Source organism: Anabas testudineus, chromosome 21 (assembly GCF_900324465.2).
Source record: "Anabas testudineus chromosome 21, fAnaTes1.2, whole genome shotgun sequence".
In the NCBI taxonomy this organism is placed as follows: domain Eukaryota; kingdom Metazoa; phylum Chordata; class Actinopteri; order Anabantiformes; family Anabantidae; genus Anabas; species Anabas testudineus.
The window spans coordinates 14,329,917-14,352,074 of record NC_046629.1 but is presented as its reverse complement, the minus strand read 5'-3'; the positions used below and the strand labels follow the sequence as shown (position 1 = coordinate 14,352,074).

Below are 22,158 nucleotides of genomic sequence, written 5' to 3'. Positions count from 1 at the left end.
AGAGATCTGCTCTCCCCTGGGCTCAAGCTGATCTTTCATGGGCGTGAAACAAGAGCAGCGAGGAAATATCAAACAGCACATCTGAATCGGAGAGCCTTGAGACGGGGAAATCACTGGCTCCGTGAGCCAAATGCGAATCTGATCATGTACCTAATGGACTGCAAGCGGCACGCCAGTGCTCTGGAGCAGAGATGTGTTTTCATGCACGGGGGATACGGGCAGAAGCAATTAAGCAGACTAGCTGATGACTGTTCTTGTTGCCGTTTTTCCTCCATTGTTCAGATGCACTGTTAGAAATAATGTAGGCGGGCTCATTTAGACAAAAGGTGCTCCAGAAAAGAGAAAATGTATTCTCATGATTTGCTCAAAACTCCTCATGCAATCAACAATATCACAAAACGGTGCCTGGAAATGCGGCAGCTGTCTGAAAAGGTTAGATGAATTAATTTCTAGGTAAGAGGTTAAGAGTATGGCTTTGTTTTTGTTTTACAAATGTATTAATAATTACTCTTTTAACTAAATACCCCAATGTAAAATAATCTGGATGTTTCTCTATCACCACTGTTTGGGATTCAGATCAGCATGCAGATTACAAATTTCCAAACATCTACTTTTGTACCTTTTTTAGTTCTGTTATTACTTTTCTTTACAAACAGACGTACTGTAGGTAGAAATATTTATTTATAAAATATAAAGTAGAATGAAGAGAGTGGAGGAAGGTGTCTGCTGATCAACATACTGAGGATGCAGGTAGAAGCTTTAAAGCTTTTGTAAACCGACTTGTGAGCTTATATCTCCTCCACCATACTGTTCCCAAAGATCAAGAACGAACATCCATGCTGGCATCACACAAATGATGAAACTACCAAATTTGCAAACAAGCAACAAACAAACAAACAAACAACTTTGACTTTTATTCAATCCATGTAAGGACATCAGAAATGTGTTTTGAAACGAGAACATTGTAATAATCCAGTGCAGTTAAGATCAGACTGTTTTCAACTGTCAGCTGGTTCATTTATCCTTCACCTCCATGTGAGATAAGGCCTCAACAGACTAATCAGACTGTAGTGACTCTCATGACCAGCTCTCGAGTGCTATTGCTGGGTTGGCTGCGAGGCTCCGGCTGCCTCAGGTGGCTGAGGAGGTGGAGGATGTTGTAGGGACAGTGTTGGTCTGGCACTGTGGTGCCACTGTTGGGGTCCACGTGTGTTCCAAGTCCTCCTGCGGCCGTCACCACGGCTGTAGAAGTGGAGCCAGCTGCCGTGGAGGCTACCACCATTAGCGAAGAGGTGGATGCAGACACTCCTATCCCAGTCTGATAGCCCTGAGACACAGTCCTGTCCTGTCCAGCATCCTTCAGGTCATCACTGTCCATAGATTTATCGTAGTTCAGGACCTTCCACTGCTGGTTCACAGCCTGCCAGCGGTGGAAGATACGAAACACAGAAGGTCCCTCATGGACAATTAGTGCTGTGGAGATCAGAACATCAATTAGACAATGTCACTGTCTAGCAGCAGACTTAATAACCCCATAAAGTGATACATATCTCTGCAGTGGTAGATTCACTGTGTTAAAGCCTGCAGAAAGTATTAAGCTGTGGGAGTAGAAGAACAAAACAACTCATTCTTTAAGTATCGCACCATAACCCTGAGATAAGATCTTTATTTCTTAGAAAAATTGTAGACAAGGCAAAACTTATGACAAAGCAATACTCTCCATTTTTAGATTTAGGTTAGCAAAAGCAATCTCTTCTCCGCATCTGTTCTCTGGAGTTCGATAGCATCTTATCACAGTTTAAAATGTCTTATTGATTCGTGTTCATTGAACTGAGTATCTGGCAAATTGAAATCAATCTGTAACAAGAGATCCTTGGACCTAAATTTTGCTGCATTTTTAGTAATAAACTCATGTAGTATGTTTAGTCTGTTTTCTATTAGGTAACTTATTTGAACCCCTGTTTTAATATCTACATTAGAACACACTACAAAGTAGCAGTAAGGACATTTAAAGCATTGTAAATGTTTATTAACACATTTCTCAACAACTTTAACTTCTGTGATGCATCTATAACTGGATCTTATATAGTGTATGTAAAGTACTTCATTACAGCTATGCTATAATATTGTCCTCACATATAAAGACTTTTGTCAAGCTTATATATTACAGTAACTACACTGGTGTCTATTATGGACACTTCTTCTATGTACAGTATGTACAGAGTTTACTGATAAAATCCTGTCTCTCCTCTCAGTTTCTTTTTTCAACTTTGTGGATAAGAGAGAGTCAGGTCTTTGCTCTTTTAAAGTCTGCCAGGTGACAAGTTAATCTCTGTGAAGTGCAGAGTTAATGACTCCACAGTCAATCCTAGCCACCAAACCGGAGACAATCAATCTCCTCTTCCTCTTATCCTGCTGTCTGCTGCAGAGGCAGTTAGAGATTTCTTAATGTGAGATGCCATCACACAGTCATTCAAAACACAAGGACCCTCAGGCTGCAGAAGAGGACACCAGGCAGGGGATGCTTCAAATTTCAATTTTGACACCCACAACAAATTCAGAAGAGGGGTAAAATGCTTTAATGCACCTCTAGTCCATTCTGGTCTTCAAAGTTTACCTGAATTTTTGTCACTGCATGCATTTTTATGTATTTAGGGAAGAACACTTCAAATGCTTTTTTTATTTTGAACATTTAACATTCATGTTTAATGTATTAGTAGGTTTGACCAAACATTTCACTAACTTTAAAGAAGAAACTGCATTACAAAGATACTAATAAACAACTACGTCAATATAAATAATGAATATAAAAGTCCACACACTAAATATTGATTTAAAGTTGGTGACTAGCATTAATTAACTGTATTAATTGTCAATAGCATAAACTGTTTGTGGCATTCACAACCATTTGTGTACAGCCAGTGGGTATTTGCTGATTCTGCTACACAACTGTGATATTATGTTTGCCTTTGCCTGCTGAATACACACCTGCTGAATAATAGGACCAGACCAGGCACAGTGGTATACTAAATTGCACTAATAAATAAATAAACCAGCATTAAATGTAGCACCTCACCAATGCAGACGACATCCATGAATCCGTACATGCCGTAGCAGATCTGGAAAAGCAGATCTTGTCGCTGCCAGCGGGCCGAAGGGCTGAAAGATGACCACACCAACCAGGAGATACTGGCCATCAGGAACAGGGATCCCAGGATGGCTGCTGCTATCTGCACTTTCTCTATCACTGTCAGGGAGATGGCCTGCCACTGGAAAAAGACACAGACCACAGTACAGCTTAATTGTTTGTATTTGATTCCTATTTTTATTTTAACTTTACTCAATAATTGGGAAACACTTGTTAGACAGGAGCTACAAGAACATTCATAAAGATAAGTCCAGAGTCGGTGTCCCTGAGTACCATCATTAATTAAAAAAACAAAACATGTACAGTGAGGGAAAAAAGTATTTGATTCTCAGCTGATTTTGTACATTTGCAGAGAATTACAGTTTATAATTTTAAGCTTGTTACCTGTATAAAAGACACCTGAGAGCCAGAAATCTTGCTGATTGATAGGGGATCAAATACTTAATACTCATTATTGTTATTATTATTATTTTTTATTATTCCACTCATTAAAATGCAAATTAATTTAAAATAAACCTACCATTAAAATTAGAAACTGATCCTTTCTTTGCCAGTGGAAAAGAAAAACAGCAGAGGATCAAATATTTTTTCCCTCAGTGTAGGTTGATGAGGCTCATGTTGAGATTTCAAAACTATTCTCCCAAAACGAAAGTGTCAACCTTGCTACAATACGCTACAATGGGTACAGTATATAAAGAAACAAATCACAAGGCAAATATCCTCTACACACCTATGATTCCTGGAAGAACCATAAAAAAGGGCCACTCACAAATGACCCTAACATATTAGTCTAAAACTGAGAGGAAGTTGTTTTTGAATTCTTTCTGTTGGGGTTAGGGTTAGGAAAAACTCATTTTTGGCTGAATGATGTAGTTTATCACCAGAGGAGAACTAGAGTGACAGTAACAATGGCAGTTTCAATTCCATTTGAACTGACATGGACTGAAAACCAAAAATGCATTTAAATGAGTCTTAGAGGAGAAGGGCCAAGGGGAAAGCTACCTGTATCCTCAAAGATCGCACATATTCTCCTACTGAAGTTGCATAATGACACTTTAATACTGAGTGTTTTGTGTAACCCTGTCTCTTACTACAAGAAGCTATGATATCTTGGTCATTATCTGACTTTTATACTGTTTTTGATGTTTACAGCTCACCTGTAGTGGGTTCTTGGTGCTGATGGCAATAACCTGATATTTGTAGTAACAGAGCTCACAGGCCCAGGAACCTCTCTCACTGATCCATTTGATGAGGCAGGGCTGGTGGGTGCAGCGTACTGATCCACTGCACCGGCATGGGCTCAGGAGCTCCCCCTAGGGGAAAGACAAAGAGACAGTCAGAAAAAAGAATCATCCATCCACCATCCTAACCGCTAGTCCTCTCAAGGGTTGCAGAACTGCTATCCCAGCTGTACACTATGGACAGGACTCCAGTCTGTCACAGGGCTGACATACAGAGACAGACAACCATTCACACTCACACTTATTAGCAATTTAGAGTAACCAATTAACCTGAGGTGCATGTCTTTGGATGTTGAGAGGAAGCCGGAGTACCCAGAGAGAAGCCACACAGACATGGGGAGAACATGTAAACTCCACAACCTAGCCAACCCCTGGATTCAAACCTGGGTCTCTCTTGCTGCTTTGTATAAATATGCCATGTGTTTTCAGTAGATGTCTGCTGCTGTTGAAACTAAATTGTACTTTTCAACCAGAGATGAAATCTAATGCAGTATGGTAAAGAAATCAATAAAAATAAAGTCCTCCACTGATGGGCCTGAGTTACCAGCTTAAATGCAGGTTGTATTAAATGGTGATTATTTTTTTGTCTGTGTCTCCCTACAACTATCACTGAGTGACAGACTAACTTGGGTTTTCTCACCTTAACCGCCTTTAACATGTAGCACACTGAAGATTACACTATCTGTACCTTTATATTTCTTTGCATTTTTTGTGTTGGCTTATTGATTTTCTTAGAGATTTGCATTCACAGCCAGGCCAACATGCACACACAACCACAAACAAACAAACACACACACACACACACACAGCCCATAGCACTGTCAAATTACAGCAGAACACGAGTTCAGGTGTGAAATGAAAGCTTTGCCTTACACTCTGTTGACAGACAACATGCTTGATTACTTCTACTATTGAAAAGTTGAGGATTAGTCACCGAGGCTGCTATCAGAAGAGCAAACCGCAACAAAGCTGAAAAATACTGCACTATAAGTAGAATGTTACCGCAGCACTTACAGTATACTGAATAGCTGTCTTTGTCTCCTTTACTGTTCCCCTTCCTTTATGATCTCCCTACAGCCTGGTCTTAATTAAAGAGACAGCAAAAAATCCATACAAATCAATGCAATCTTCATTGTACAGAAGACTATGAAACTCATCTGCTGAAGTGAAATTTTCGAATTCACAACTTGACATCATAAAGATTTCACTTACCAGCAATATGTGTTCAGCCATATTCTTAACCCATTATTATTCTTAAACTATATTCAGCCTGAGCAAATGAGGGATTTGTAATCTTTCGCCCTGGGCCCCAAGCTCATTAGAACATATCACTAGTCCTGTCATATTGGATATAGATGATGACCCAAAAGATGTAGCCCTGTGATCCCTTTTAGGTCTTGGCCTGAAGTTTGGGAAAATAAAATTCAAAGCCAGACCTTCTTGTAGAAATGTTTTAATCTTAATGGGACTGAACAAAAAGTCTGTAGTGAATGAAAAAATAAATTATCCAAGCTGTTCTGCAGAGAGAGAGCTCTTCCCCTCTCTAAGCTGAGACATTCAATTTCTAAGTCAAGGTATTGTCAAATCTGTATTCTGTATTCACCGTCTCTGTCTACCATGAACATGGCACTGAGATTGTAGCAAGGAACGCAAAATCCAGTGAGTTTCCAAATGACTTCTCTATGCCATCATTGTGCTGACATCTCTGACAGACGGAGCAGCACCCTGGTTGAGGAGAAGGGAGTGAAATGTGGGGAGATAGAGGAGAAAAGGCCCATGTACAGATGGCCAGGGTGGGAGTGTATTGGCAGTAGCACCAGAACACTTCTACCGTGTCCAGTGGGACTCAGACCGCTCACTGTTACTGGCCTGATCGCAGCCAAGAACAAAAACCTAGATCACTGCAGTACAACTGAGTCTGGAGAGAGAGCAAGAAAGACCAATAACAAATGTGGCATTAAAGCCCACGCATACACAAAGTGATACTAAATGTCCTTTTGTTGATCAAGCAACAACTATTTAAAACAATGCATAAAAAATGATAAATCTGATCGCTTTGGCTGTGTTATTACATTTTTGTGCTACATTATCCTCAAAGCCCTTCAGTGCACCTAATTTTCTCCTAATAAAATTGGATCTTCTCCCAATGTGTATAATGACATGGAACTCAATTAGAGAAGGCAATTCACATTTCTTAAGGGTATGGAATCAATGCAAGGGAACTCCATTAACTCTAGGCAAAGGAAAATTGTGGCGTAATAAGCTAACTCCCACAGAAACCGAATGAAAACAATTTTACAATAGCCAATGACATACAGGCCACAAGCATTTCTTTAATGAAAACCTGCAATACTGCAGTCATCTGAAAAACAACTTCATATATGCATTTAACCATATTCAACAAATTAGAGAGAAGTGAAATCACTGAAAAACTGAAATTGAAGGCCATTTCCAGTAATGCAAAATTTATTTACCTTTAATGATTACTCATAAAACATATGCTGGGGGAAATTTCACTCATTGCTTATTGTACAGAAACCATTAGGGCTACAGTGACAGTTAATGGACCCTATAAAGTAATTGAAGTAGAGGAAGTTTATAATTTAAGTTAATGCTTGTGTCTATAGACTTCAATAAAACCCCCCCCAAATTGAAGTGCTTGTTTATATCCTATTCCCAATGAATGGCACAGGAGTCATTTCACATATGATGTTATACAAAAAACTCAGCACTGTGGGGCCATATGGAAAGAATGATGCCAACCTGACCCCTCGAGGTATCTGATTGTGCCACAGACAAATATTCTGTGCAAGTGCATTATCTGTGTTATGATTTAGGAAAGGAAGACAACAGTATTTCTAAGCAGCAGGGACTCCCATATTCTCAACAAGACAGGAGAAGCATTAGCCTCAAATGACACATCTACACTATGTAATAGTACATGTCACTTGAGGAAATAATTTTTTACATACAGAAATATTTAGTTACTTCTCTTAGGATTTAAGATTTACCTGTCCCTTTAACGAGTTTGTATACCACCGGAATATTTCCTGAAACTCCTTACAATGTGGAAATCAAATATTAAACTGATTGTTTGAGTGCCTAGGCTAAAATCAAGTCTGAAAACACAAGCTTGAACAATGCAAATGCTACATCCAAGTCCTCTGCAAAGTTTCTGTATGAACATTAGATGAATAGAGCAAATGACTGGATTGAAATATATGTCAATTTAACTGTATCTAAGAAACCTGAATTATTAAGGTAATGGAGATTAATTTAAACCTTTACTGCTTTAGCTGTTCTTTGTACTGCACCCTTTGTGTCTGGGGATTTAAACTTAGTCCGAGAATTATTGATTGCTGATTCACTGAAACTGTTTATACTGGCCATCAAGAGATCCCTTTCTACTAAGAGATGAAAAACTAAATCTACAACTCTTGATCTATAGAATAAACAAATGGAAAAATACTTATAAACATTTAAATGTTCATCAGAACATTTAGGTATACTCACAGATTACAGATTTGGAAAGAAAGATTTGAACATATCCTTTAAAACAGCAGGACTTATAAATCACTAAGGGCACCTTAAAGAAAATGGCACCAAAAACACTGACATGAATTCGATTGCACAGACTTATTACATTGTTCTTGGTCATATAAAGTCAGATTACAGTCATTCTTCAAATTGTTGCCTTTGTCAGACACTCAAGGCTCTTTTCCAGTGGGATACTTGGGGAAAGCTATATCTCTTCCTCCTTCTTTACACTGTCTTGAGTATCTCAGCCTTGGGGATGGAAGTGTTTTGGAGGTGGATTGTCAAATCAGATACTGGATGCATTGGTCTATGTGACATGCTGGAGGCTAAGAGAGAATAGAGGATAACTAATGTCTCCACTGCCTGCATCACACAGTGACACACAGGCAGTGCACTCATCTCTCTTTTCAAATCGAGTCTCATTCTCCTTGTACCCATTTACACCTCAGCAGATCCATATCTGGACTTCACCCAAACCAACAGTAGAGACGACAGGACAAGGAAGGCTAATGATAAATAAGAACTTGCATAATGATAGGATGGCATGAAATCAAGTGCTATTGACTTGCTGCAATATATCTAGGAAACACTGATGAGATGACTTGGAGGAGACCATGGGAAATAGTGCAAATTTTGGAGGTGGTACTTGATATGCATTGCAGACTGTGCGGACTATCTGTGGACTTCTTGAAAAAAGAAGCTTGATGCCTTGTCTCCCAATCTCATAACTACCCCCATGTCAGCAATAATTACAAAGTCTGAGCTCAGAAGTGGAATGATGCACAAAATTGCTGTTGGAGTAATTGGTTAGTGATACATATAAAGATTAAAGGCCATACACGGTGCAATGACCATGAAATGATACAGTTAATCTGGATCAAAATGAGTACACGGTGTTGGATATAAAGTTGTGTTCTACACACCAGTTATCTTGCTTCACTATTTTTTCGAACTTCTCTACCTTCATTACAATTGGTGAGGTGTGACATATTTGTCAATGTGGTTCTGTGGTTCTGTCAAACAGTGAAACTAATGTGTCTGCAAATTGCTAAGTGTCTGCATCTCTGTTATAATTTAATATTATTTATTATAGCACACCTTAGTCGTTTTCTTTCACAATTTTCCTCTCCTGATTGATGCATTGTGGCATTATCATCAATGTGGCCCCATATGTGGAGGTATGCAGTGCGATTAACTGAAGATACCTACCTTCTGTTCTTTGAACATATCTTTTATTTTTATGCAGTTTCCAGATGGTGTAAGTCAATAGCAGAGTGAAATGTATTATTTGGTTGTTTTTGTACATGTAGTGTCTCAAGATAAATTCAGTGTTTGGCAATAATTACTTGTTACTGCATTGCTGTGTATCCTCCACACTTGTCAACCATGGGATCTTGGATCTTTCATTACCCTCCCACTGCTAGCCCATAGCTGTCTTCTCAGGCCACACAAATGGAAGAGTGCTGGATGTCGTGGGATCCCTGCTCAGATAACTCTCCAACTGTGGGCTATCTTAAGAACACACTAACAATGAGTTTCCTCACTGAGAGGAGCTTGACCACTGAATCTTCTTGTAACAGAAATCTTACATGTAACAAAGGCTCCTCCAGGAAGGGGTAAATCCTGGATTTAAATAAGCAATCCTCACCAGGTCCTCAGTTAACATGTTTTCTTTGTGTGAATGCAAATTTGGGGGAGTTCATTCTAAAATGTTTTAAACCATTTTTTAACCTTAAGAAATGTAGAAGATAAATTGATGAATGTATTTTCTGTATACTGATCTACTAATTAGGCATTAAGAGGAACATTCTGTTGACTTACATGCTCTGGTCCTTGGAAGCAGATCCTGCACACTGGCGTCCTAAAGCCACTTTCCGTATAGCTGGTGAGGGAGAACCTCTCCTCCAGTTTGCTCTTTGAACAGTCATCAGAGGAGCTGCTGCAACCGCGCAGGGCCGCCGACAGCTCAGCAGCATCAACCCAGCCCGCCACCTGTCTCTCTCCACCCGGCGGTCCTGTGGCTCCTCCTGCAGGTGGTGTAGTCCGGTCCCCTGCGTACTGATGGCTCCGCGTTAACGTGTTGTTGTTGTCGGGGACAGTGACGCTTGTCTCATGGCTTTCCGTAGTTTGGCCGCTCATGGGGGTCAGCGGAGGCAGCTGTGTCGGCGGTGCCGGTGGCCCCAGCAGGAGCACCCTCAGGTCACCGAGCAGGACGCAACAGCGGCTCTTCAGCATGCCCTGGCTGCGCAGCATCAGGCTCTCTCCGGCCAGAAGCTCACAGCACCGAGTAAAGGTGCTGGAAGAAAACAACATGTACTGTATGTGTCCCCGTCATCAGCAACAGTTCTTCATATGTCGTGAGGTGGGATGGTGGGTACAGGGCTGCGTTTTCCAGCGTGCGTCGGGGGGTAAAGCACCCTTGGACTTTCCGTATATTGAAGCTGAATGTCTTTTATTGTGTTCCGACGAGGATGTAAATCCAAAAGGCAAATAAATCCCATCGATGCAAACAAGTGTCTGAAGCCATTAAGTTCAATAAAAGGAAGAGCTAAAAGAGGAAAGTCAAATGTTAGATTGATGGGAATATGCATTCAAATAATAAGGCTATGGCCTGTGCACTCAGTGTCCACTGTCGTTTCATGGTCTTAATAGTCTGTCTGCTGTGTACATCATAAACTATCTAGACAGGCTTCTCTCTCCAGATTCACGACGAGGGCAGAAACCAATATCTAATCTGCCTTCGGTACAATGGACTGAAATAGACTACAAAACAAAACGTCAGCGCTAAATCTTTACATTCAAATATACGGAAACCACACTTTAAATCAACAGAGCTCACAATCTAGTCGACGTTTAGTGAGGTTTCCAAAGCAAATCAAGTCAAACGACGGCGTTTAGGAAGCTAAAGCTGTCTTACCTGGGGAGCTACACCAATTTCTATCCGACTCACAGTTCCAGGGATTTTTTTTTCCCTACAGATATCCAACAAGGCTGCAGGTCGCTTCCAAGTCTGCTTGAAGCTTACATGCCCAATTATCGCATCCCGATTTCAGAGGTTACAAGCCGATGGGTTTACATCCCTCCGTTAAAATCCAACACGATTGTCGGACCGTCCTGCTCCGGGTGGAAGGAACCGTAGCCCTGGATTCTCCTGTGATCATTGGCTGCTGAACTGGTGCTGCGGTTTCAGCACCATGATTCCTGGGACAGCTCCCAGACGCCACACGTCACCACCGCACAGTGATGCAAGCAGCCAACCAATTACTACAACTGTGGACTGAGACAAATGGTAAATTGTTAATTGCTTGTTTTAGGTCAGACATCCATCATTAGAGGAGACATTAAAGGTGACATTAATGTTTTTTTTTCTAAAGGGGGAGGAGTTTACTGCCTTTCATTGTGCAGGCTAGCAGGAGGAAATTAACTTGCAGATTACTCCTTAACTACCAACAATTAAACAATTCCTTTATCGAGTAACACAAGACAGACTAATTATTCCTAACAGCTCACACAAATTGTAGAAAAGTGGTTAAACACTTAAAATGATCAGTCGGTAAGAGTCAAAGGAGAAAATACCATAGTATATTATTAAGTTAAAGTAACCAGGCTGAAACTAACTCAATACATCAGTTTGTAGATTGCTTGATTATTTCAGTGCATTGGTCTCTACATGTGAGAAAACGTGCCCATACAATTTCCCAATGGGAAAGGACCAATACCTCAATGCCACATACTGTATTACAACTGCAAAGCTTGCACTCAGAAGGAGAATGTACTTCAAAGGTAAATGAGCTGTGTCAAAAGTACAGCTATGAATAATACAATGATCTATTCATAAATGCCATGCATGGTAGTAGAAGTGTTTCTGCTGCATCAACAAACAGTATGGTAACTGTGTGAGGTTAATTAATTCAATTACCTTAAATATTCATGGGTTGTTTAATTTCTATACACATAAGTCCTTCAAAAATGAAAGTAAGTATTTAAATATGCTTGGTTAACATTCACCCTCAAAGAATCATGCTGGCTTTGGAGACATTTGATAAAAATGAAAAAAAGGTAGCCGATTCTGGAAAGAACAGAAAGACACAGGGGAGAGCAATTAACTGGGCAGTCAGGGCAGCTATAGCTTGAAATGAACACACCTGTGGACCGTCTCAGCCAGCAGAGGAGGGTTTTCTTTTTGATCTGGATTTATAAGACTACGCTTAGCGTAGTGACCACTGCCTGTGATCTGACACATTAAACATATTTATTTATTTAAATCATCTCAGGTATAATGTAGGCTACTGCCTTATTAAATAAGCTAGGTTAGTTAATTATTGAAAATATATCCCAACACATTATTTTAAGTTAGCTAACTCAAAAATATTATACTTTGCTACATATTCACTTCAATGTGAAATGTAGCTGATGTTAGTAGGACAAAAGTATTGAGTAGCACAAAATGGGAACAGATTAATTGATTGATTATTTGACAATCTAACACATGTAACACATTTAGGTATGTTTATCCTCGTGTGGTTAAATGTGCGTGTGTTATTCTACAGTGTCATGTGTGCTTTTTTGTTGGTTGAAATGCGGGAATATGCACTTTAATTGACAGCTGATGTTAAGCTAGCTAGCTGCTTAGCCTTAACCTAACCAGAACAGAAACATGTATAATTTAAATCCAATTAGCTAGCTAAAAGGCTAACTTACTTTACTTTTTCTAAAATCTAACGTTACCTACTTTTTCTTTCAGGCCATCACATCACAAAAGCTACATTTACCAACTCTTAATATTACAAAGTATAATGTGAATGAAGTTTTATTGCTAATATTGACCGTTACTTTCTCTCTCCATCACCAAGCAACCACCACCTACTGGTGCCTGAGCTCTATTGTTCCATTATAAACTTTACCTCAATGGAAATTAATTGCTCCATCCAAAGATACTTTCCTGCCACAAAAAAATTAAATAAAATCTAAACAGACGTCTACGTTGACAATACATTCATGCTCACAGCAGCTAACTAAATGCTAGTTCAGGTACCACCCGCCATTAAAGGCCAAAGGAAAAGCCCACGAGTATCTACCGCCTCCTCCACGTGCCTGCTTGTTTTTCTACGTCACTTCCTGCGCGGCAGAGAAGCGGATCATCCCAACTATATGAAGTTGGTACTAAGTACGCGTTTCGCACTTCTTTATTCGTATGTATTGTCGTATACTTGCAATCTATCTTTCTTTGACTGAATATCCACACGTCTATCACCGCCGTGATGCTGCTGGTACATTTTGTTGACAAGTTTTGACTCTTGACGCCCAGGCTAACGTCGTTAGCTGCTACCGTTAGCATTTGACGCTGCGGTGCAGTAAGTTTACATAATTTCAGAGTCGTACACTTTTTAAAAGTCCTGTTGGGTCTATGTGGATCACTTGTGTGCAGGTTACTAGAAGTGCTGCATAGCTCGAAATGTAACTGATGTTGCTAAGTGGTACTACTTAGCGTTAGCTTCTAAGTTGCAAAAAGTACGACATGCCTAATCAGCTGACTGCAGAACAGCAGCGAAAGATTGAGGAGAACCGACAGAAGGCGTTGGAGAGGAGAGCCCTAAGACTTGGACAATCTGTCAGCACCAATAAACAGACCCCAGTGGGATTCAACACTGCTTCAGTGCAGATTCAGCCTCATAAACAGAGTATTGCTCCGGACTGGGCTGTCATCACAAATCATGGAGACACGAGCATATCAGGTTCTGCACCAAAACTGTTCGTTCAACCCTTTAAAAACGACGCACAGTCCTCCAACATCCACAGTCGGGGACTAAAGCATCAGCAGTTTTCTAGCAATCAGATTGGCCAGAGTGCGCACAGCAACTCAGCTTTTTCCAGACAGGTGAGATTGGAGCATACGTCGTTAATTATATACCGTTGGAGCCTAGATAAAATTTAAGTGTTTGTAATGTTTTGTGTCATATTTCGTCCTAGATACAAGTTATTGACGCACTTCCTCAAACAAAAGGTCCACACACAAACAGCCCTGTCCCACCTGGTGGAGGAAGTTTTTCTGTGAACCCAGCTCAGCCCAAACCTAACCCCATCTCTGGCACTGCTGGTGTTAGTTCATTCTACAAGCAAGCAACTAGTAAAAGTGCCCAAAGACCGGCAGTACAACATCCCTCGAACTCATCCAGTTTAGACGCCGCACCTGCGAAAAAGCCTGCCATCTCAGTTAGAGGAAAATGTGTACCTTATACAGAGGGCCGCTTCAGAGTAGAAGTGGGTTACCATGCAGAGCTCATTGCTGTTTTCAAATCCATTCCCTCCAAGAACTATGGTAAGTGTAGTACATTTTACTAGGATATGTTGCATCTGACTCCTTTTCATCCGCAATACCTGTTGGAAACACAGGAAGACACATTGAAGTATGAGTATAAATAAATAAAATGACACAAGTTACTTACTGTATATACACCCTGTGATTCAAAATTGAAATAGAATTTAAACACAATATTCAGCACAGACAGGAGTTGAAAGTAGTGAACAGTGAACTGATCTGATTTTCAATGTTACTGGGTTCATTTGTTCAGATAGCCTAAAAGACATACTAGTTATAAACTCAGTGACTTAACCCTTCTCTACAACAGCATTATAAACTTTTAAGTATTAATTAAGCTTAAAACTTATTCTTTGTTGAGAAATACAGGTACGCAAATCTTTCATTGTCAGATATAATTTCTTTCTTAAATGCAAGTTATTCTGACTTATATGTTCATCTCAATGTCTGTTCTGTTGTCTGGGACAATAAATACTAATAATATCATATCATACTATTATAGAACCTGCTACCAAGATGTGGAACTTCAGCCTGATGGACTATCAACAGTTAAGTATGTATTAGGGGAATATTCTTGGAAATGTGCTTTTTGGAAGTAGTTTAAATTTAAAGGCATGACAGAGTATTTGTCTCTTCTGGACTGCTGCTGCATCTATTGACTCTGTGTTGCAGTGGAGCAGGCAGCCTCTATTGCTTCTGTGTCTTTGAGGCCTCTGGAGGGAATGGAAGCGGTGGACATTGCAGCAGCCACAGGCCAAGCTCGTGATGGTGCGGCACTAGCAGCGCTGCTGAAGCTGTGTAATGGCTGGCAGAAACCTGGAGCCAGTCTGCAGGGCCAGTGCATCCTGCTGTCTCAGAATAAGTTTGAGGTTGAAATTGGTTATCATGTTGATGTCATTGCAGCATTCAAGCAAATGCCGACAAAAAACTATGGTAATAGTGACTGTGATTAATATCCTCTTTGTGCAGTCATCTATCATGTTGGATTTGCATTTTATGGCCCTGATAACATTTTTTGGTTGTTTGGCAGACACTAAAACAAGAAAGTGGAGCTTTTCACTTGAGGATTACAAGAGACTCAGTGAGTAACAGAATTCGAGGTGTATCTCTGTGTTTGTCTCTGTTATATTTGCCATCTTGTCTGACCGTGCTGTGTTCCATACCCAGTGGATCTCCTCAGTGTGATAGCAGCAGTAGAGGTGGAGCCTCTGCCCAGGGCAGTAATCCAGGCTTTCTCTGCCAGGTTCGACGGGACTGAAGCCAGGTCTTTAGATGTCCCTGAGGCAGACCTTTCCAGCATCGACCCCTCGCTCACCCGCAGCCTCATGCCCTTTCAGAGGGAGGGAGTCAAGTAGGTGCTCTTTCTGGATGGTGTAACCAATAACTCAATACAAGAAAGCAGCTATTTATCTACAGTTGGCATAGTCTGATGCCAATGAAGATATGCTTATCATAAGAAGTGAAAATCCAATTTCTCTGTGTTATCAAATTATAAGACTGCTGCAGTGGTTTCTTTGTCTCTCTGTAGTTTTGCAGTGTCTAAACAAGGCCGCCTCCTCCTGGCTGATGACATGGGACTGGGAAAGACGGTACAGGCCATCTGCATAGCAGCCTACTACAGGAATGAGTGGCCTTTACTAGTTGTGGCTCCTTCCTCTGTACGCTTCACCTGGGCTGAGGTAAAAACATTCAATTGTTTCTTTTTTGTGCTTAGAAGGGAAAAACTCATTATGTTAAAGTTTTACTCTGTTTCTGTTTAACGATGTGAATATCATGTGCAAGTCATGTTAAGTCAGCCGGCAGCTTCTTAAAGAAATCCTCGTAGCCCCTTTTTGGCAATAGCTTTGCCCTACACATTATAATGCTAGTTTGCTTCTTAAAACTCTTTGCATTTGAAGAATGTTAATACTGGTCCCCAAGGACTGCTTGCACTCTGTTAGGTACTTTATCTCCAGTAAAAGAAGATGGTGTTATTGAATAACATGCTTCCATTTGTGGAAGCAAATGCTAATTTGAATTGTGAAACATTGCTTTATCATAGAGGTGCTTACAGGGCATATTTTTTTGCCTGCTTTTTAAAACCCTGTCTCGCTCACATATGTGCTTTTCCTGCCATTAAAGCTTGAAATATATTAATGTTGCAAATATTTTTCAATTTCTGCAGAAAAGTTGTCAATATATTGTTTTGTCTATAATGTGTCACCACAAAAAAGGAAAATACCGATAATAATTCATCAAAACCCAACTGATTTTTTTTTTTTTTCTGTTAGTTTACATTTTATTAATAGTGTCAGTGATTATAAGTTCAGGCAGCTGTGTGTGTGTGTGTGTTTTTAAATTTTTTTTTATATTAATTACAAATTTCAGAGATTGAAAACTCTCAGTGGTTATGAAAACTAGCGCTGGTATTCAGATGAATTTTGGTTCACTCTGCATGTCTTAATCAAGTAAGTCTCTATGTCTGCAGGCCTTTAGACGCTGGCTCCCTTCCCTGAGTCCTGACAGCATCAATGTGGTTGTGAAGGCAAAAGATAATCTGCGGTCTGGTTTGGTCAACATCATCAGCTACGACCTGCTGAGTAGGATGGACAAGCAGCAATCAGGACGACCCTTCAGTGTTCTCATCATGGTTCGTTGTGTAGTAACAGTGTTTTATTTATGAATCCATAATCAGTCAATTAATGAAATCAAACCATTTTACCCAGGCAGTTATGTTGTAATCCGTATTTTGTCTCTCGGTGTAGGATGAGTCACATTTTCTGAAGAACATGAAGACTGCTCGTTGTAAAGCAGCATTGCCTTTGCTGAAGGTTTGTTTGCTTTCATCTAACTTTGTATTTGGAGTCATAATTTAATCACCTTTATATATAAACTGTTGTTGGAGGGAATCTCAAAATATCCAAAGAAGATACCTAACTGTAGCTGTTCGAAGAGGCACTACTGAAGTACTGAAGGATAACTTTGCATGAGTTAAAAGTTTCTTGTAAAAGTTTCCTTTAGGTCACAAATTAGATTTCATAGTGTTCCAGATTTTGTGAGCAAAATTACTCATAATTCATTAAAACCTTTGGAACAGACCCCAGATTTACATAAAGTTGGCAGTCAGATAGATCTTAGGCCAGATGAACAATTGATTTGATTTTCACTGCAAACTAGATCTGGGATTTCTGCCATGAGACAATAATCTTTTTGGTTTTAACTTTAACTAATAGATGCAGAGGTTGTAGTTACAATATGTGAGTAATTAAACCAAAACTTGAACAAAGGAAAAAAAAATTCAAAAGTATACAAGAGGGTTGCGTCATGTCTAGTTTACAAAACCTAAAAATGAATATTAAATGGTTCAAAGGATTTCACATACACGTGGAACAACATAGTTTCAGCTTTGAGAGAGGAACACCACTGCATCTCCTGTAATTCAGAAAATCCATATTGGTGAATGAGAATGAGTGACAGGCATCAGAAACAACAGCACGTTAGAGAATAGTATAGAGGGTGCACTGAAGACTGAGCCTTTCAACTTTAACTTCCAACATTTAAATGATGTATACATTTATTATAACTAGCGGATTCACTTTTTGATGCAATCCCTGTACAAGTATAGGAAGACTAAAGAACAAGCCAACTGTAGTCAAAACATTGCAGCATTGTCCTGTGCTTTGGTGAATTGTCTGGTGATTGGATATTTGTCATGCTTGATTAGAGTTGTTTGTCCATCCCCAGGCAGCAAAAAGAGTGATTCTTCTGTCTGGGACCCCTGCCATGTCCAGACCTGCTGAGCTCTACACCCAGATTTTGGCTGTCAGACCTACACTCTTCCCTCGCTTCCACGAGTTTGCTTTACGCTACTGCGATGCCAAACAGGTAGCTTTAGTTTAAAGATCCTTGTCTGTTCAAGTGTGAAGCTTAATGGCACTGAGCTGTAATTCCAGGACGACTCGGAGAACAGGTGTGGGATTAGTAAATATTTATGTGCCTCACTTGCATAGTCTTTTCAAGGCATATCCAGTGTGTGCACTAATGTGGGAAATTTTGACAGCTCTTCTGACAAGTTCTGAACAATAGGATTATAAAGGGAAGCTAATGTGCTTTAAAGCCAGACTGTGTGTATACAGATTTTCAACTGGGCTTTTAGGTGCCAAAAGAGTGCTAAAGCATTTTATTTAATTGTTTTTTTCTGCTTTCATTTTCTTTGTTAATCTTAGTGAACCCAAGTAAGGAGCAAGATTCATGATTTAAAGGTCAAATACATCCTTAATTTGGCTATGATGACTAATTGTGTAGACTGAGGACTACTCTTTAAAATTAAGTTTAACTTCAGTGACCAGAATTCCCTCTGTTCCACATCCCAATGCTCTCTAGATGACTTGGGGCTGGGACTACTCAGGCTCCTCTAACCTTGGCGAGTTGAAGCTCTTGCTGGAGGAGTGTCTTATGTTGCGCCGCCTCAAGTCAGACGTCCTCTCCCAGCTTCCTGCTAAACAACGCAAGGTTGTTACAATCACCATAGACGGCATCAACACTCGAACAAAAGCTGCACTGTCAGCTGCTGCAAAGGATTTAGCAAAGGGACGCCGCAACGTAAGTTAAAAGTTTTCCCACGGTCCTAAGAAAAACTGAAAATGCTGGATAATTATTTAAAATATAAAGAAAACAGAAACTTGGGTTTTGGTTACCTTTTTTGGACAATCGGTCCATAAAAACGTAGTAACATAGCACCTGTTCATTTTACATTGATAGTTTATTAGAGGCAGATCCGGCCCTCAAAATAATTAGGAAAATTTAAACTACTACTGATACGTTCAGATTTAATATAAATTGTACAAAATACAATGGTTAAAAAGAGTTGAATGGTATTTAAAATAAAATAAAACACATTGTATTGCATATTCCATACATCCTACAGCAAGTCATCCTCAAAATAAAATGCAACAGTGTGTTCCACTTAATAAAATGGATTCTGTGATCCTGTTCTCTTCATAAGTCCTTTCAGGCCTTGACTAATAACTAATTAATTTTCTAAAGTTATGGTAACACCTTTTTTTTTTTTTTACTATTACTGAGGTTTTTATGGTTGTTATCAATAAAGTAAAATTTTTTTTATTGCTTTAGGCACATTATATTTGATTGTATTTTTGATCAGATCACATTTTATGACAAATTAATGGCGAAAACCATGAATATACTTTTTCTTGCCGCAGTAAGTGCTTTTAAACCTACCAGACATACTCATACAGTGAGCAGAGTTGCTGATCTTGATTGTGCCTAATCATACTGCTCCTCAGAGTAATGGCAGTCTTATCAAATGATCAAACAGAATCTCTTGTCACTTATCTCGTGTTGTTCCGTTTATCTCTCTTAGAAAATAGAAGAGAAGGAAGCCCTTCTCGTCTTTTATAACCATACAGCTGATGCAAAGCTACAAGCCATTATGTAAGTACAGACACTTTAATGGTGGGGATCAGTAAGTCAGATCAGCTTAGTTCTGACGAGCACTGAGATTTAAAATGAATCAGAGTCTTTTGTCAGACTATTGTGAATATGGTGGATGTGAGATATCTTGAACAGTGCACAATAAGACTGAATATTTTAATGTACTTCTTTGTAATAACTACGCTGTGCTTGTCTGCGGCAGGGAATACATCACAGACATGCTGGAATGTGGGAGGGAGAAGTTTCTAGTTTTCGCTCACCATAAGTTAGTCCTGGATCATATCACTTCTGAACTGGGAAAAAAGGTGAGTGCAAATGGCTGTATGTATGCAAAATAATGCAACTGTGACATAAATGAGTGCATTTTAACTTTAAATTGTAATGGATTTGCAATGGCAGAACTGTTAAAAGTGCCTTTCACTCCCTCTACAGAGTGTCAGTTTTATTCGAATTGACGGGAGCACTCCCTCGGCTGAGCGACAGCAGCTCTGTGAGAGGTTTCAGTACTCGACCAAGACCTGTGTGGCGGTACTGTCCATCACTGCAGCTAACATGGGTCTAACCCTGCACTCTGCAGACCTGGTGATCTTCGCTGAGCTTTTCTGGAACCCTGGGGTAACCTATGATGCCATAGTCATGACATAATACTGTATATTCCTATTAACTAATTTTTTTAGAGGACAGTTTATACTGTTTTGATCAATTTTCATGCTCAACTAAAAAGGGATGAATCCAAGACTACACAGCCTAGCTGTACAGTACAGCTTAATTTCCAGGAGGAATATCAATTCTGTGTTCATTTTAATTTTGCATTGAATTATACTGTATGCCTGACTATCAACTTTTCACTTACTTAAATGTTTTTTATTTATGTATTTGTATTTTTTTTTGCATTTGTTTAAAAGTTTTTTTTTTTCCCTTGCAGGTTCTCATTCAGGCAGAGGATAGGGTTCACCGTATTGGACAAACCAATAATGTGAACATCCACTATCTGGTTGCCAAAGGAACCGCTGATGATCACCTGTGGTATGTGTCAATCAGTGAGAAGTACTGTATGAACCAGCTATGCATGCCTATGCAAACTGTGTTTCCTTCTACATTCATGATTGTTTAACTACTGTCAGCAGCAAAAGTAAAATAGCTGCAGAACAAATTAATGTAGTTTGCTAGTATGCACTTTTTGACAAATAGCAAATGTTATTGAATTTTCTGCCATAGACAAACTTTTTTTCATGCATCGATCCAGGCCGATGATCCAGGAAAAAATGAATGTTCTGGAGCAAGTGGGTCTGTCTGAGTCAAACCTGTCAGACAACGCACTGAATGCCAGCTTCCACTCCAAGGTAAATTTTGCATGTGTGTGTATAAATGAATCACATTTAATGCTGGGCCTTAACGTGTGTTTGCAGATTCAGTCTGATCATTTGGATTTGTTCAGGACCCTAAGCAGAGGAGCATCATGGAGATGTTCCAAAGATCTTTCAACGCAGATGATGACATTGACGAAGCCGTCTTATTGGAGGCTGCAAACGACTGGGAAGACACTCCACCTGAAGACGCTCCCCGTCAGCACAAGGTCGGACAAAGCCCCAGCAAAAAGAGCATCAAAGACTATTTTGGCAGATGACATTGGAAAATCCCTTTTCTGTACAAATTATTCTCAGAATTATCTGTTACTTTTTGAAAAGGAGCCTCAGTTCCTAGTTTATAGGCGATCATGACTAATGTCAACTTATTTTGCTTTGATACTGTGCTTTTGTGGAACAATGCTTTAGTTATTTTCAAAGATGTAAAATAATAGTGAAATAAATCTGATTTTATTTGCTAAAAAGAGAAAATATCCTTCGCTGGTTAAGTTTAATTCCTAAATCTCAGTTCGACAGATCCACCAGTATGCAGGTATTGATACCAAGAACCTTATGGTAGAGCTTGAATAAGAACTTATTCTAATTTAACTAGAGCAATTTATCCTCAGTTGTTAACAAAATCATGTCATTATTACGCTTGCAGGAAAATGTCGACCAACACTTAATCACTCTTGTCACAGTGTGGTAGTAGTTACATTGATGTTGACAATTTATTGTAGACTGAACTGACAGTGACACAATTGTTCTCTGAACTCAGCAAAGTTAAATGTGAACAGCTGCTTTGTGGTGACTGTATGATCCTGTTCTTAGTCATGTACCTTACAGCTGCTGCTGTGAGCCAAGACAGTCTTTATACCATTAAGCGCTATCAGCAGCATTAGAGAACTCAACGGCTGTCTACAATTACCCCTTTTCACTGGCTGAATATGCACCTACCACATTTGAAAGGTGTAAATGTCAAAGACAGTGGTGCTGTAGCAGCTGTGAACCCTCCAGAATTGTCTCTATTTCTGTATAAAAAGGCCCAGAACTACATAAAGGAAACAAATGAACAAGTCACTTAATCATTAATTTATTGTGGAAAATTGTTCAATCTTACATATTTGTTTGTGG

At 39.6% G+C, this 22,158-nt stretch overlaps 2 protein-coding genes across 4 annotated transcripts; one reads left to right on the top strand and one right to left on the bottom strand.

Moving 5' to 3' along the window:
- Window positions 1-916: 916 nt before the first annotated feature.
- march4 (membrane-associated ring finger (C3HC4) 4) lies at window positions 917-12,996 on the bottom strand. Its single transcript, XM_026376472.1, has 6 exons — window positions 12,831-12,996; window positions 10,844-11,203; window positions 9,748-10,474; window positions 4,306-4,461; window positions 3,077-3,269; window positions 917-1,473 (listed from the first exon to the last, which is right to left on the bottom strand). Exons 3-6 carry the CDS (start codon window positions 10,237-10,239, stop codon window positions 1,061-1,063), a joined length of 1,254 nt encoding a protein of 417 aa, XP_026232257.1. The 5' UTR covers window positions 10,240-10,474; window positions 10,844-11,203; window positions 12,831-12,996; the 3' UTR covers window positions 917-1,060.
- Window positions 12,997-13,044: 48 nt separating this feature from the next.
- smarcal1 (SWI/SNF related, matrix associated, actin dependent regulator of chromatin, subfamily a-like 1) lies at window positions 13,045-22,088 on the top strand. 3 transcript variants are annotated; one of them, XM_026376468.1, is made up of 17 exons: window positions 13,045-13,804; window positions 13,897-14,245; window positions 14,748-14,798; window positions 14,918-15,178; window positions 15,276-15,326; window positions 15,413-15,596; window positions 15,774-15,924; window positions 16,713-16,874; window positions 16,990-17,055; window positions 17,969-18,109; window positions 18,608-18,826; window positions 19,608-19,678; window positions 19,881-19,983; window positions 20,111-20,293; window positions 20,604-20,704; window positions 20,925-21,021; window positions 21,117-22,086. In XM_026376468.1, exons 1-17 carry the CDS (start codon window positions 13,445-13,447, stop codon window positions 21,303-21,305), a joined length of 2,739 nt encoding a protein of 912 aa, XP_026232253.1. In that variant the 5' UTR covers window positions 13,045-13,444; the 3' UTR covers window positions 21,306-22,086. The 3 variants fall into 3 exon arrangements, with proteins under 3 accessions (XP_026232253.1, XP_026232251.1, XP_026232254.1); XM_026376466.1 differs by having other exon boundaries at window positions 20,925-22,088; XM_026376469.1 differs by lacking the exon at window positions 21,117-22,086 and having other exon boundaries at window positions 20,897-21,015.
- Window positions 22,089-22,158: the final 70 nt, after the last annotated feature.

Excerpts from the sequence above, each read along its gene's own strand:
- smarcal1 (XM_026376466.1), top strand. The coding sequence starts at position 13,445 with ATGCCTAATCAGCTGACTGCAGAACAGCAGCGAAAGATTGAGGAGAAC. Across the intron at positions 15,327-15,412 it reads TGAGGATTACAAGAGACTCA|TGGATCTCCTCAGTGTGATA; the intron begins GTGAGTAACAGA and ends TTCCATACCCAG. Across the intron at positions 20,294-20,603 it reads AGCTTTTCTGGAACCCTGGG|GTTCTCATTCAGGCAGAGGA; the intron begins GTAACCTATGAT and ends TTTCCCTTGCAG.
- march4 (XM_026376472.1), bottom strand. The coding sequence starts at position 10,239 with ATGTTGTTTTCTTCCAGCACCTTTACTCGGTGCTGTGAGCTTCTGGCC. Across the intron at positions 3,270-4,305 it reads GCACCAAGAACCCACTACAG|TGGCAGGCCATCTCCCTGAC; the intron begins GTGAGCTGTAAA and ends GTCTTTTTCCAG. Across the intron at positions 1,474-3,076 it reads CATGGATGTCGTCTGCATTG|CACTAATTGTCCATGAGGGA; the intron begins GTGAGGTGCTAC and ends TGATCTCCACAG.